Source organism: Alosa alosa, chromosome 5, assembly GCF_017589495.1.
Source record: "Alosa alosa isolate M-15738 ecotype Scorff River chromosome 5, AALO_Geno_1.1, whole genome shotgun sequence".
NCBI classification, from domain to species: Eukaryota; Metazoa; Chordata; class Actinopteri; order Clupeiformes; family Clupeidae; genus Alosa; species Alosa alosa.
Window position 1 is genome coordinate 14,757,626 of NC_063193.1, and position 15,713 is coordinate 14,773,338.

At 40.4% G+C, this 15,713-nt stretch overlaps 3 protein-coding genes and 1 long non-coding RNA gene across 13 annotated transcripts in view; 2 read left to right on the plus strand and 2 right to left on the minus strand.

Moving 5' to 3' along the window:
• LOC125294438 overlaps nucleotides 1–867 on the plus strand; it is a 1,928-nt gene extending 1,061 nt beyond the window's left edge. The window contains exons 2-3 of the long non-coding RNA XR_007193525.1: nucleotides 453–558; nucleotides 779–867. This is a non-coding gene — a long non-coding RNA (uncharacterized LOC125294438). The remainder of the gene's footprint in view (nucleotides 1–452; nucleotides 559–778) is intronic.
• add2 (adducin 2 (beta)) overlaps nucleotides 1–3,409 on the minus strand; it is a 15,168-nt gene extending 11,759 nt beyond the window's left edge. For all 10 annotated transcript variants that reach the window (XM_048243181.1, XM_048243179.1, XM_048243180.1 and 7 more), the window contains exon 1: nucleotides 2,949–3,409. The gene's annotated coding sequence lies outside the window, so the exon portion shown is untranslated. The remainder of the gene's footprint in view (nucleotides 1–2,948) is intronic.
• A 109-nt stretch (nucleotides 3,410–3,518) lies between these two features.
• On the minus strand, nucleotides 3,519–6,020 carry figla (folliculogenesis specific bHLH transcription factor). The gene is made up of 4 exons (XM_048243187.1): nucleotides 5,579–6,020; nucleotides 5,084–5,227; nucleotides 4,524–4,619; nucleotides 3,519–4,134 (listed from the first exon to the last, which is right to left on the minus strand). The coding sequence occupies exons 1-4, from the start codon at nucleotides 5,792–5,794 to the stop codon at nucleotides 3,877–3,879; spliced, it is 714 nt and encodes a 237-aa protein (XP_048099144.1). The 5' UTR covers nucleotides 5,795–6,020; the 3' UTR covers nucleotides 3,519–3,876.
• A 6,083-nt stretch (nucleotides 6,021–12,103) lies between these two features.
• hk2 (hexokinase 2) overlaps nucleotides 12,104–15,713 on the plus strand; it is a 57,462-nt gene continuing 53,852 nt past the window's right edge. The window contains exon 1 of the mRNA XM_048243296.1: nucleotides 12,104–12,392. Coding sequence (XP_048099253.1) covers nucleotides 12,330–12,392 — 63 coding nt within the window. The 5' untranslated portion in view covers nucleotides 12,104–12,329. The remainder of the gene's footprint in view (nucleotides 12,393–15,713) is intronic.

Below are 15,713 nucleotides of genomic sequence, written 5' to 3' on the forward strand. Positions count from 1 at the left end.
TTGAAATGTGTCTACTCTGAAAACATTGGGTCAATTTGTGTTTACATTATTTTTTTCCTCATTACTAGTTTACTTGTCATTCCAAACCTCCATTCAAACACATTTACAAACACCTCACACTAACAGTACACAAATATGAAGATTCAAATGAGTTGAAATGATTGTTTTGCTATGTTTGTTTTTGTTAGAACTTGTAGTTAATTAATAATATACAGGGAAAATTAATTGCAATATATCACAGAATAAAATCACAACACTGTATAGTAAAATGTAAAGAATTGCAATAATTTTGTATAATGTGGCTCAAATATCATGATGAATCATCACATTTTAGGCAATTATCACCTCTATACATCACACATCACATACATACATCACAAGAATCTATTGGTGTGAAAGTAACTAAACGTGTTGATTGTTTGTCTGTGTTCATGAATCCCACTTCATCATAGACATAGTCTATGTGCGAGTGAATGGATGGGGCCACATCTGCTGTAGGATCCCGTCTGACAGCAGCGGACTCTCTGGGGAGGCTAGTAATGATTGGGGCGTTGATAGGTGAGCTCCCACACTGACATACTCCCAATACAACACCCCCCTAAAAGCTGTGTGTGTGTGTGTGTGTCAGAGGATGAAGCCCCTGAATCAGCGGCAGAGTTCTGTCAAGTATTTCCTGTTTACCAGTGTCTAGGAAGAAAAATAAGAGGGTTAAGTAACCCAGTAGCATCCTTGTATGTGCATGCACTTGTCTTTTTTATTGATTTTTCTTTTTACATAGGTCTGGATGAAAGGAAGCCCATTCTCTGATCCAGCCTAAGTAATTTTGTTAAAACGGAGCAACTGGAGGGAGACGTTTATGACTGAGTGGTATATAATTGCATAAGTAACGCTTGATTGATTTTTGTCAGAGCACACTCTAATCAGAGCAATGTGCGATACTGCCGGTCTTCATCAATGAGAGGAACAATGCTGAGACGCGATAGAAATTACAAGCCAAAAGGAATTCTCTAATGTCCAGTCAGACATTTTTATCTTTCTTATAGGCTGAAATACATACAGAATTCTTACTTTCCTGGCTAATATAGCCTACTTTTGTAATGATCATTCATTCTTTCTTGGGTGTAGGCTACTGTATGGGATAGAATGCAACCCATGTTGTACAGGATAGAATACAATCTTGCTTTAGTTTAAGATGAACTTAACCTATATTATTATTATGGTTTTGTTATTGTTATTGTGTTGCACAAATGGAAGATGGAACGCATTATAACAAAAGGCTTGTTGTGTAAAAAGCATGCTTAAATCAAGTTAGCTTTATCTCAGCTAATGACCTGAAGGGTCAATGTGAAAGGCTAACTCATGTAAATAGCTTCTCTGTCTGATAGTCACGGTCATTCACAAATCTGTCTCCCCCATAAATACAGGAACTAAAAGTGTATGAAGACAGTGAATGCGCTTAGTCTATTTGGTGGTAAAATCATAAAAACATGAAACGTCTAGCAGCCTACAACACATATGCGAGAGAATGGTCAAAAGAGCTCCAAGTAATCCAGGGTACTGAGCAGAAGTCCTTTTCCAGACAGGGCTGGGTCGCCCAGGGAGGAGATGAGCCCTCACGCGGGAGCAAGGGGGCTCATGCCAGGAACAGATGCTGTGATGATCACGTCACTGATCCCTACACACCCACCTCCCTTTGGACTTAAAATCTCCCTTGAAAAACCAGCATAATTCCTGTGCAACCACCGGCTTTTTTTATTTTTATTACCACCGGCTTCCCAGAACCGCCAGTTAACAGTTGTAGCCAGTCGCGTTACCAAAAAGGCTACCCCAATCCTGCTGATATTTCCCCCTGCAAGACATTAAAATAAATGTAGGCTACAAATAACCAACGTCTCTGACATCTGCAAATTCCTTGACTCATAAATCATGCTGTGGAGCCTTTCCTTGTTCAATCCTCTTCTCCCACCCCATGGCCTGCGCATGGCTGCCTAGCAACAACACGGGCACCGCTGCAACATCAGCACCACTCTCCTCCACACCATGGTCAGGACGTAGCCAGGGATTTAACTAATTGCCATCTGCATTCAACCTAATGTTCGCTGTTCGTATCATATTGCATGGGAGATCAATCTTGGTTTGCAACATAGGCTAAATGCACTTAGGTCTATGTCTTCGCCGACAATGCGCTACTTGCATCACCAGAGTGATGTGCTTCATACATTTAAGCACACGATGTTCGTTTTGCAGCTATATGCCCTCGTTCTCACAAGGATCATCTTGTTTCAGTGAAGCACATAAGATAAATAAGATTCCTAAAGATTTAATCGTTGACTAGGCCTATTAATAATGTCTAGTCCTGCACGCTTTGATGGAGCTCTCTGTCATTCAGCCCTTTAGCTGAATTAGAACAATTCAATAGCATTAAACCCGTGTGTTAACACACAACAAAGATCACTACAACATTGCCTACAGGCCTCCAAACCTATTTAATAGATACCTGGCGTTATTTAGGCCTGGGACAATTAGCCCTTCTAACCTCCAACACAAGCAGGATATGATAGTGAACACAAGCCATCCAAAAATTTGTCTATTTTCTATTTCATAGATAGGGTCAATGAGACATTCGTTCAGCGTTTTGTCCAGCTTCACGTCATGGTCTTTGCATGGATGTTCAAGATTGACTTCCTTCCCACCTACGATGGGAGGTGTAGGCTTGTGCAAAGCACCATTTTGTGATATTAAACCTTGTGACTGAATGGCAATGTGTAGATTAGGCTACAATACTGACAATACATTTCAAGAAAATTTCCTTCTATATATCTAAACGGATATCCTACTATAGCAAATTTCCACTTCAAATAAAATGTGCGATAAACATAATCTGCACTTTGCAATTTTATGCGCAGCTTGTGCTGTACAAAATAAAATCAGCTTTGTAAACACCTTACCTTACAGCATTCTCCAACGCCTTGTCCTCTGAGCATATAGCTGCTTTTAGACTACGCCTATGTTTAAGAAAATAATAGGCAGTTCTAAATTATATAGAACAGTGCATTGATAAAATAAAAAGTTCGGAAATAATATTGTATTTCAAAATAATAAGTTGCTATATCCCTCTTGATTCCTGATATTTTAATGTCTCCCGCTCGCTGCACATCCCCCGTTTGTCGTCGTTCATTGCAGCCTAGTCCAGCCCACCGCCACGCCTGCCAACGCTTTGACCTGCGTGTATCCCTGAACCAAACATCCACCGCATCTCCGTCCTTCAGCTATCACTATCAAGAAATGGCTACAGTAACATCATTACGAAATTTCTGCATTTCCCCTCACACGCTTGTTGTCCCAGAGCACATAAAATGGATATGCAATGACATGCAGTTTTCTTGACAAGATAAATATTTCACGTAGGCTATCAGAACCTTGCAGTGGTGTCTATGAGTACCGTATTACAAATAGCTCCCCCATCTGGTCTTCTGATGTACTGCTACTGTAAAAAAAAGGAAAGGTGACATCCCAACTTACATGCTAGTGAGGTTTATTATGGAGTTTTCCCCCCACCTAAAAAAAATAGGTATATCCATCACCAAAATTGTTTTGTATATTGTTATTAAAATAATTTATACATTCCCATACTTAGAAACATCCCGTGTCCATTTCATATCCCAGTGTATTAATATCATAAACACAAATAAAACAGTGTTTTTGTGAAAGCAAATGTTTGTTATACACCATCCCAAGACCTTAAACCCTCACTTTGGAAAGGACAAGGTACAGAAACATACACAAGGCAGACACGACTAGCAAGCAATGTTACACTGTCTTCCAATAAATGGTTAAAAAAAAAAAATATTCACAAAAACATGAAGCGCAGGGATTCTAACGAGCCTGAGGCTGAAGGTGAAGCTGAAGCTGAGGCTGGATCTGAAGTTGAGCTGTAAGATCTGGGTGAGTGGAACACGTGGGCTGAAGTGTGGCATGGTCCACTGGGGCAAACTGAACAATGTACTGGTAAGCAGATTTCACACAGTGCACCACCAAGCCACTAGGCTTTTGATCGTGAAACTGGAACCCTTCTGCAACAACTGGAGCAGATACAACTTCATTGGGCACAGTGCTGGACATGGAGTCCAGTATCTGAGAATGAGGTCAAGGTCAAGATGGGGAAGGAGTAGACATAAAATAGTACATTGTGTTAGTATGCTGTTGCTAAATCCTGACTTTTATACAGAGTGCACTTGGACTGCGCTTTATACACAGCTCACTTTTGACTGCAGTGAGACGTTTTGGATAATCGTGATGTAGTTCACAAGTAATTGTAAATGTAAAATTGCTCAATGATGCCCTGAAGGTCATCAAGTGCACTGCACATATGCACAACTTCAAATCTATGTGTGCAGTTCCATTTAAATCATAAGATAAGTGACTTGCCTTCTGGATTTAACTTATGTTACCTTTTGAATCCCATTGCATATTCACAACGCGCTGAAGTAAATATGACTATATCTGACATTAGGAAAACCAACCTCATCCACAGTCCAAACAGCAGAGAGTCTATCTTCTGTATCTGGTAGGCCTAGACTGTTTCCACTTTCAAGGATGTTGTCTGGAGTTTCTCGGTCCTTTGTTGAAACAATCGCAAGACATTTTAGTAAAGAATAATATCCTCAGGTAAAAATAGGTTAAAATAGAAGGCATGTTCAAGTTACGTTTCCTACAAATTTAAATGATTATCTGTGCAGGCAGTATCGGTAGACAGGACCATTTTCAGCACATTAATTCTGTCTGTAAAATGATTTGTATTTGAATTGCTGACATACAGGTATGACATAACAAGAATTATATTTAAGCACGTTATTTCAAAGATTACATTTGAAAGTTGGCAAATGTAGAATACAGTGGTGAATGCTAGTAAGGGTTCCAAGTCGTGGATAACAAACCATAGGCCTAGCCTAGGCCTACTCTTTAAGTTCCAAAATGAGAGCATATTAAACTTCAAAATTAAACGTTGTTAGAACTACATTTCCAAGACTTCAACACTATTCATTACTGAAGGGGGGGGTCTGCCAATATCAGTTTCACTCACACAAGTGTCCCGGAGCACATCAGTCAATAGTCTGATGTATTCAGTGGCTGCCTTCAGCATGTCCACTTTACTGGGCTTGCGGCCAAGTGGCATCACTGGCACTATGCGCTTCAGGTGAGAGAACATGGCGTTTAGGCTCTTCACCTGAGACAAGAGAGAAAGTCAGTCAACAGTAACAGAGTATTAGGCAGTCAAAGCCATGCTGTGCCAAACAATGCATGATTTGGCCTTACATGACCATTTTTAGCATTGTTACCATGTATCAGCATTTTATCAGAACTTCTTGGTTATATTACAGAAACATCCTATGTACATGCCTCGTTTAGTTCGTTGATATATCCATTATCAGATGGCAAGCGCGACATTGCTACATTTAGCATCAAAATCAAATGGGGTAGGCCTATAGGATAATCTTTGAAAGCTGCGCAACACACCTGAGAGGTACTGGCTAATTTATAGTTTTGGGCTGATGAATTAACAGACATGCACACTTACCCTTAATCGTTCCTTGGCATTAGCCAGCTGTCTTTTCTTGACGGCTTCATTCCTGTCCTCAGCGGTAATGTAAACGCCGCCGTTCGTGCGCTTTAATTTAACAATATTTACATGAACAGGAAGCAATGGCTCACCAGTCTCTTGCAACATAATATTACCCATTAACTCACGCTCAGGAACATTCATTAAAATGGCCTTAATCTTTCTGCCAGACATATTAATCTGTTGTGAATGCTGATGTTAACGCACACAATGTTTAAAGACACAACTGACGTTTGGAACTTCGTGTCGTTAACTCCGCAAAACGCACTTTAGACCAGTAGACAACTGAATTGACGGTGAGTCATTAAGCTAAATCACACTTACAGGTGTATGCACCCTACAACCCCTTAGTTGCCTCATTAACATCACCAAAGCTGTGGGCCTACACAGACATTTTTAAATACAGCATTGTGTAGGAATGTATTTCATCCTCTAGATGTCAGGGTTTGGGCGCAAACAGATTGAAATGACTGGGCCCTCTCATGAGTTTATAGGCTCACATTTAAGTATAAGTATATATACTCTTTTGATCCCGTGAGGGAAATGGTCTCTGCATTTATCCCAATCCGTGAATTAGTGAAACACACTCAGCACACAGTGAAGTGAAGCACACACTAATCCCGGCGCAGTGAGCTGCCTGCAACAACAGCGGCGCTCGGGGAGCAGTAAGGGGTTAATTGCCTTGCTCAAGGGCACTTCAGGCGTGCCTACTGGTCGGGGTTCGAACCGGCAACCCTCCGGTAACAAGTCCGAAGCGCTAACCAGTAGACCTCCACTGTTTCATTCACACTGGTTTACAGTTCATACAACTACCAACCACATGTGAAAATAAACAATAGTGAGTCACCATTTTTACCAGTGGAATTTGTGAGTAGCCTATGGGTGATAGAATTTAGCTCCCTACCTCACCCTACACTTTGTCTTTTGCTAGGTTTTGAGTTTTATTATCACTTTTATCCACTCATGAACAAAGCAGCCCATAGGAAAGGACACATCTAAATGGGATTTCTCAGTTGTCTATTCTATTTCTCCTTGACATAGCCTAATTGAGCTCAATTTACCATCAATAATGTTGACCATTTCCTTGTATTTCTTTTAATATCTTGATAAATAGCCCTTCTATTGTCTAAACCCAAAATACTCTTTTTTCCTTTTCAATCAATTGTTATTGCTTCTTATTTGGGGGGTAGGAGAATCAGGAGGAGAAAGAAAGAACATTTCAGTAGGTTTAAATGTCAGGCTTTTCAAATTTTCAAACTTTCTAAATTTTATGTACACCTGTAGGCCTCTTGAGATCTCAAGTTATAAATAGCTAATCCTTTAATACCCGCATCATGGATTACACTTACCCTAGACCTTTCTGTGCTCCACTGAGCTAAGACAGTGAATGGAAGCTGTAAAAGTGAGCTGAGAGCTGAGACTTTTAATGTGTAAGATGTGTATTTATCAGTGACAAAGATGCTAAGATGCAGCCTATCAAAGCATTGTGCACGTGTGCACGTGTGTGTGTGTGTGTGTGTGTGTTTGTGTTTGTATGTGCGTGCACACGTGGGTGTGACCCCTTTCATGTAAGGCAAACCCCAATTCCACAATGCTTTTTATAGCTGACCCTTATACTAAAAAAAGGTCTACTTCAACTCACAAACAGACCCGCAACCTCAGGTGAGCTGAGGGCTTCTACTGTAGTGGCTTCAAGAAGAAATGGTTGCTTAAAAAATGATGTTGAAGGACAAATGGTACAATAGGGTTATAAGGACCAGTGTAAGCTCTTCCACTGCACCACATGTTCATTATAAACTGAATCAGTCATGTCATCAACCTCTTTTGAAGCGCATAAATGTCAGAACTCCAGGTTCCCTCATCTCTAACCCCTAACACTGTCATTATTGTAAGTCTTAGTGTAGGTCAGTCTTCAGTGAAGAAAAAAAATGAAAATAGAAAAAAGGGATATAAAAGATTATTACAGGTTAGCATAACCTTTAAAGACTAGATGGTATTTCACTGGATTATTATTAAAATTGTGTTTCCACAGGCACACCATTATTGTACTTAATTGGTCTTTATAGTTGGAGTGAAGTTGGAGTAAAGTATTTAGTACAGAAAATGACTGTGTGGTTCAGGCCTTCTGGGAATATTAGGGGCCGCCCCCGTGATTACGTTGTTTTTCCAACTGCCGGAGTCCATGTGCTTTGCCGTCGGAATGTGTGAAAAACATGGACGCCACAACAAAGGTTAAAACATACGCTTATTAAAAACAACTGTATTTGCTTAGTATGGTGTAAGATGCTTGTGAAAGAAGGATATGCAGCTTTCAAGTGACAAAAACAGACAGTTCACATTAAAATGGTTGGACATGCAAGTCCACATGGACTACAATAACGTGATGACAAAAGTGACGACAAGCCCACAACTGAGGTGACGTCCACAATTACATTTTCACTGGGAAAAATGTTTTTCCTATTTGCATTACACACTGTCTTGAATATAGACATTGAGTATTGGGCCTGCATGCTCCCTGGTTCAGATACAAAGAGGCTGAGGTGTGTTCAGTGAAATGACTGTGCTGACTGTGGACTTAAGAAACATGATCAGTTACCTCCTCGTGTGCTGGAGAGGAAGGTTGTGTCCTCAATGCAATCACTGAATGACACTGAAATTCCCAGCATCTACTGGCTTAGAGGTGTTTGGCCTGTCCTCATCTTTGTACCAAGATTCCAACTATGTGAAGACAAGTCTTCTGTTATTTGAAAGTTGTATTTTATGTCAATCATAGGGGGTCTTCATAGCCTCCGAACACTTAAATTAATATGTACATCCTAAACATTATTTATGGTTGACAACATTATCAATACATAGGTTGGGTTCCTGGGACTGTAGCTAGTAGCAAACTAGATGTACCGCAGAGCGGTACAAAATATGAGCGCCGCCCAGTCCAGCACATTTTCCACAAAAATAAGTCACGCTGAAAGGCATATATGATTCTAACTGTCTCACTGAATTGCATTAAACACACTCAATTCTCACTGGTATCTGTCTAGCAGATACCAGTGAGAGTAGTACCAAGTACCAAAACATGATTAGTTCATAGATTTCACATGTAATATACATTTTATACAACCCCACCCCCATCTTGCCTGTTCATAATTCTGAGAAATTCTTGAATTGTGTGCATGTACATGTTTATGTTTATGTGTGTGTGGGTGTGTGGGTGGGTGTGTGTGCGTGCATGTGCATGTGCTTGTGTGTTTACCTGTTTATGTGCCTGTGTGTGTGCATGTGCATGCATGCGAATATATGTCTACTGTGTGAGTATGTGTCATATGTACGAAAACTGTGTCTGCCCTACCCTCCTTTCGGGGGGTCCAGTTCAGCGGGGGGGCTACAGATCAAAACGAAAAGCGATGGCTCCATGCTATCCATCTGGGGTTACATGCCCACCAAGTTTCGTGTACCCCGGTCTTTCAGTGTCCCGGGAATCCTTGTTGGTGTACGGTCACTAAATGTACACATAAATTATTTTATTGTAAGGCCCCCCATGAACGAAAGTCCACGAAACTTGGCATGCATTCGGAGGGTGTCATAATGATCCTACACTTTCATTTCGTGCAGTTTTGACCATGTCAGCCAGAGATATTGTGATGAAAACGTTTTGCTTTTTCATTTTTTAACTAGGTGGCTTATACATGAAATAAGTGGTAATGGGATAGGTTGACATGCCCCTTAAGACCAACATACAAAAAAAAAAGGTAGACCACCTAGGCCCCACGGTTCTCGAGATATTCACAGAAAACTGTCTCCCGCCACCTAGAGGCCAGTTGATGTATAGTAACATAAATTAATTTATTGTGTGGCCCCCCATGAACGGAGTTCCACGAAACTTGGCGTGCATTCAGAGGGTGTCATAATGATCCTACACTTCCAATTTCATTTGCAGTTTTGACTATGTTAGGTCACAGATACCTGCGATTACAACACCTCATTTTTACTTTTTGTGTTTAACTAGGTGGCGCTATACATGAAATGAGTGGTTATGGAATGGGTTGACATGGCCCTTTAAAATCAACATACAAAAAAAATGGTCCTCCTAAACCCTACGGTTCTCGAGATATTGACAGAAAACTGTGTCTGCCCTATCCTCCTTTCGGGGGGTCCAGTCCAGCAGATCAACAGATCAACAGATCAAAACGAAAACAGGAGGTTCCATGCTATCCATGTGGGGTTACATGCCCACCAAGTTTCGTGTACCCCGGTCTTACAGTGTCCCGGGAATCCTTGACGGAAATTTGGACATGCGAAAAAGAAAAAAAAAAGAAAAAATCTGACTAAACCTATATGACCGCCGCTTCGCTGCGCAGCGGTCATAATTACTCAACTCTGTCACCATCATTCCTGTTACTTTTCAGATAGATTATGTTACTTTTCAGACTAACAGGGTTGATTTTAATCAGTGTCAACCCTAAGTTTCATGTCTTTAAAGGTTAGCCTTGTTTTGAGACTTTAAATTAATTAAGCCCTATGCAACAATTTTAGCAAAAATGACCTTAATTATGCAGGATGAGGGTCGTTCTGATGGTTCTACAAGACTTTCTGGGTTGTTTGGTGGGTGCTTTGTCTCCCTCTATCGTTTCTCCGCGGAAAAACCGAATATGCAACTTTCTGAACCCGGACCGGGTAAATCCGGATGTGACTCAGCGGAAGCAAAGTCCTTTTAGGCAAGTCCCTCCACTCAGTGGCCATTTGACAACGCTTTTTGGGCACTCGTCGGGCATCCAATTCGGCAGAAATGCGCGTGCGCAAGGCTTCACAACACCAGTCTTGCTCCAGCGGCGAGATCAAAACACATGATTGGCACGATGTCTTCACAACACACCATATGATTGGCTCAATGTATTCACATGTCGACGTTTTTGCCGAGGAAGGGGTGGGATATGTGTAGACAACGGCCATATTGGCGTGACAAACTAGCCCCATGCATTTCTATGGAGTATTTTTTGAGTGCTGTGTCTCCACATTAGAAAGTCTTTGGCGGAAGTATCCAATCGCGCCTCGAAAATGTAGTCAGATTGTCGTTTCTAAGAAAACTGCAAAACGGACGCCGACTTGGCTTTGTTGCTGTTGAAATTGTAAGTAGCCTACCCTTGGGTGAACTTCGTTTTTGTAATGGTTTGATAGTCTCTTGAACAAAGTGTTTGCTCGACCGTTTTATTGTGAGCCCTGTATGTGGTTAGCTTGGTTTCTTAGTGGGGGTTTAGCGTAGCAGTCACTTGCTACCGAAGCTGCAGGGGGAGCTATGTCGTGAAAAATGCGAGCCCAAATCCAGCAAAAAAAACCCAGAAACAGCGAAGGAATAACCAGACCTGCATAGGGCTTCTTTAACTTTAATTAATTTATAGTCATGGTTTGTATATTTATGGATTTTCTTTATTTTCATTATTTAAATATTTGACAATATTTGATATTGTTATTGTTACCATCAGCATTATACTTTTTTGCTTAAAGCTGCTGTTGGCAAGTCTGACAGATTGAGGGGACTTATCCAAAATGTATAATGTTTGCAACTCTCATGCCCCTCCCCCACTACCACCGAGCACCCTCTCATCGAGTTTCTGCTTGTCAGTGCGCACCAGACTGCACCAAACTGTGATTGACAGTCAGATCTCACACAGCCCTGCTCTGATTGGACCAGAAGAACCGGGAGCTGTAAAACAAATAACAGGCTCTAGGTGGAGGTAGAAGTAGAAAGCAGAAAACCTGCTAATTTATGTTGTTCTGTCGGAGCATGGTGTCGGTTTCAGTGAATATGATCAAAAAAATCTTGCCAACTGCAGCTTTAATGTAGGCTTTTTTAACAAACAACTGTCAATTTTTAACTAGGCTATTCTGTAAGTAGCTTTGGACAAAAGTGTCTGCTAACCATAGCCATAATTATTCTACTTTATGTCTATTATGTTTTTTAATTATTCCATTTTATTTATTAAAACTACTTTAAAACTATGCCCTTTTATGCTTTTATTATTGTTTGTTTTTGTAATGCACATTGAATTAGGCCTATCCCTGTGTATGAAATGCACTACATAAATCAACTTGCCTTTCCTTGACTTGCTTAATACAATTTAATAATTTTGCTGTGCTAAAATTCCATTTGAAATTTAGTTTCATTATTGTGTTGATGTATCTAGATTTCAATCCACTTTTACAAATGGAAGTAGAATGACATTAAATTCTGTTGACAAGCAAAACAACTAAAAGCCAAACAACTAAAAGAATAGATAGGCTACTTGCTGCTCTGTAGGCCTACACAGATTAATGGGTTCAGATATTTGGGCAGACATAGAGACTGTAAGAAAATGTATGTTACTGTAACTGTAAATGCCTTATACAGTAATAGTTTAGCTGAGTAATTGTCTGTTGAGTTAAATTAACCCAACAACGAAGAAGACACTTTTCTACCCTCCGCCACACCTCCCATGTGACCAATAGTCGTCAATGACTCCAATGACGCTAAAATGCTCCAGACAAGTCACTTGGGAGATGCGTGAAGTTGTAGATGACTCAATGCCTGTGTATTCATGAGTAGCCTCCGGAAAAGACCGAATATACTTCGGACGGAAATGGTTGTCTAGTGGTACGAAAGTTTAGTAAAGAAGCTGGCCCTTTAGAAAATTTAACACCTTCATTTATCACACAGGGAAAGAAGGGCATTGCCACGATGATAGCCTCGCATCTCCTGGCGTACTACTTCACAGAGCTCCACCATGACCAAGTACAAAAAGTAAGTAGCTAGCTAACTAATGCTGGCTGATTAAGTAAATCAACTAACTCAACTAAGGGTAACATTTATCATTTGTGTGTGACTGTGGTCATTGGTCCGACTTCATGTAGGGTAAGTTAGCTTACTGTAGGGTAGCTTACTTGAGATAGCTAACGTTATCTTTGCTGCGAATCATCGCCGGCAGCTAAAAAAAAATCTCAATAATTTTGCCTTGTTAGCTTAGCTAACGTTTAGGTGTGTTAAACGTGACCAAGCTGGCTGGTGTGCCCTCACAAATGTACACGTGTGAATTAAGTAACGTCAACGTTAGTGATAATGTTTCCTGCATCACTTCACTTAACTGGGAACTTGGCTGTCGTGTTTCACATCAGTAGCCTAACTTTGGCCATGTAAGTTATGTCAGTGGCTATAATTTGTTCTCATCACAGTCCCTGAAACTCATCTAACTTGACTGTAATTATGATGCCCACTATTTCTCTTACTAATTTCGCAGTTTCATCCTTAAATTATAAACTAACTTATGTTTACTAACCATGTCACATTCGGTTTCTGTCTAGTCTGTGAGCTAATGTTACGTCAGGAGAGGAATAGTTCCGCGTTTTTGGCATCAAAAATGTAATTGCTTGCTCTCCAGGTGTCTTGCTAAACAGGGAAATAGAAATAGCTACTACCGTATAGGTCTCCATGAGTTTGGAATAAACTCGATGAAATCGTAGTCGTTTACATCACATTTGGAGTATGTGTAGATAGCTAAATTAGTTTTGGTGGATAAACCATAGCATATTATATTGCTGTGCCATTACACTACGACCTGATTGCACGGGCTCTTGCAAGCTGTAACATGAGCCTTGTTCTACCATAAGCGGACATCACGAGTGGTGTTCAGTGCCTTCCAACTTGTTCCAGTGCCGCGTCTGATCCTCCACGCTGAAATTACTCGGCTAGTTGAATGAAAGGAGTCAGACGCTCAAGATAAAAAGGTTGTTGGGTGAACTAATGAGCCAACACTTTGACTAATTCAGGGCTGAACTGGGTGACCCGTAGAGGTCTGTTCATTCTTACAGATGTCGTTTGCCTTCCAACAATAGGCCCAAGTGTCATGTCTTCTGTGGCCACTGCTGTAGCATACGCCAGAGGTCAGTGCAGCCTACAGAGCTCTTGAAGCTCATCTGTCTTCACATAGTGCTCTCCATTTTCTGCAAAATGAGGTCTTCTGGCCCTCTGTTAGTCTTTTTGGATGTTAGAGTGGGTAGCACTTGTTATTCCCACTAATTTAATTCAACTTGTGGACTTCCATTGCAGCTCCTGTAGTTTGCAGTGCTTTTGATAACAACAATAGTCCTAGTTGCATGATTCTGGCTTTATCTTTGATGACGAACGAGCTACAGACTACTGTATGATGTACTGTGATAGGTTGCACATTCATTATCTTTATTTGTATTAATGAACACCATGTACAAGGCGGGATTGTGATGCAGATCTGTGGTCAAATAATTTTGCCCTCTCTTTGTCATCACTCTGATAATTTGCTTAGTTGATTCGGTGGCTCTTAGGGGTTTAACGCCAAGGTGACTCTCTGTCACTGGTTTTTCTTTATGGTTTTGTTGCTATTGTGAGACAATACAATAAGTGCACACTTAAATGTGATTCTTTGTTACAATTTTTTTCTATGCAGGTATGTATGTTGGCACAGAAAGTCCTTCTGCAGTGTCCTTTGTGTGATGTACAGTAGTGGTATGCTGTGTGGTATAGGTTATATTGTCAGTAGCCACGGCTGATCAAATTTCTTCTTTCATGCTGCTGACCGTGTCACTATGCAAGAGAGTATTTATATGTCTGGCCCAGAGCAGTATATCATTTGAAGATGTGAGCCCAGTCCAAGCCTCCCAAGCCTTCCTAGTGACATGTAATACTGACAGCCGGGTGGCTACCTTGTGAGTTTCACAACACCCTCATGGGGACTGTGACATTTTGCTCCCCTGTGGAGTCAATTAAGGGGAAGTGTGAAAACATATACAGACCTGGTTGGAGAGAAGTCTTTTCAGTTAATTGCAGGTCATATAGGCCTAAATAATTATGACCGCCGCGCAGCGAAGCGGTGGTCATATAGGTTTAGTCAGATTTTTTTTTTTTTTTTTTTTTTTTTCCCCATGTCCAAATTTCCGTCAAGGATTCCCGGGACACTGAAAGACCGGGGTAGGCGAAACTTGGTGGGCATGTAACCCCATATGGATAGCATGGAACCATCGCTTTGATCTGTTTTGATCTGGACTGCCCCTAAAGGAGGGTAGGGCAGACACAGTTTTCTGTGAATATCTCGAGAACCGTAAGGTTTAGGAGGACCATTCTTTTTGTATGTTGATCTCAAGGGGCCATGTCAACCCATTCCATAACCACTCATTTCATGTATAGCCACCTAGTTAAAAAATTAAAAAGCAAAAAAATTAGGTGTTTTCATCACAATATCTCTGACCTAACATGGTCAAAACTGCACGAAATTGAAAGTGTAGGATCATTATGACACCCTCTGAATGCATGCCAAGTTTTGTGAACTTTCGTTCATGGGGGGCCTTACAATAAAATAATGTATGTGTGGGTAGATGACAAATAGCAGAATTCAGACTGTCCATGTGTCACACACTTATAAAAAATGGCAATTGTTAAGAATTGATATGGAAATGTTGTAGGTCTGGTAGGTTCAAGTTCTGTCATATTAAATTTATTGGATTTGTATTTCACTTTTGACTTAAAATAATCATCCAAACATAAAAAATGTCATATGGTGTGACTGTCCACCATGTGTGCGAACTTCCTAAAAAGAGTGTATATCCATAAAAAGTATAATTACTTTAAAGTTTTACCATGCATATAAAATAATTGGATGTTTTTTACAACCACAGAAAGTTTTGATGTTTATGCATGCTGTCCAACTAAGTTATAATCAAATATATTTTGTCCATAAAATGGTTGTCATATGGCATTGACACTATATTGTATATTTTGACCGGCATTCATTTGGACATTATTATTGTGAAGAGGACCCTGCTTAATCAGGAAGTAACAATAGAATGTCAGGAGTAATTGGCATGGTCAAGAGGTGAGTTCTGCTTTTTAGATTTTTATATAAAAAGCTTTGAATTGGACATCATCAATCGTGGCCAAATTTTAGTGTCTTATGGTGTGACATCATTTGCCTAAAAAGTAGCTATTTTCCACAAATATTCTTCATGAATTCTTAAAAGCACTGCTGCCATGTGGTCAGTTGCATGCTAAATAATAGTTAGCTGTATTTAACTGTCTAGAAAATTAGCTTAACTGTCA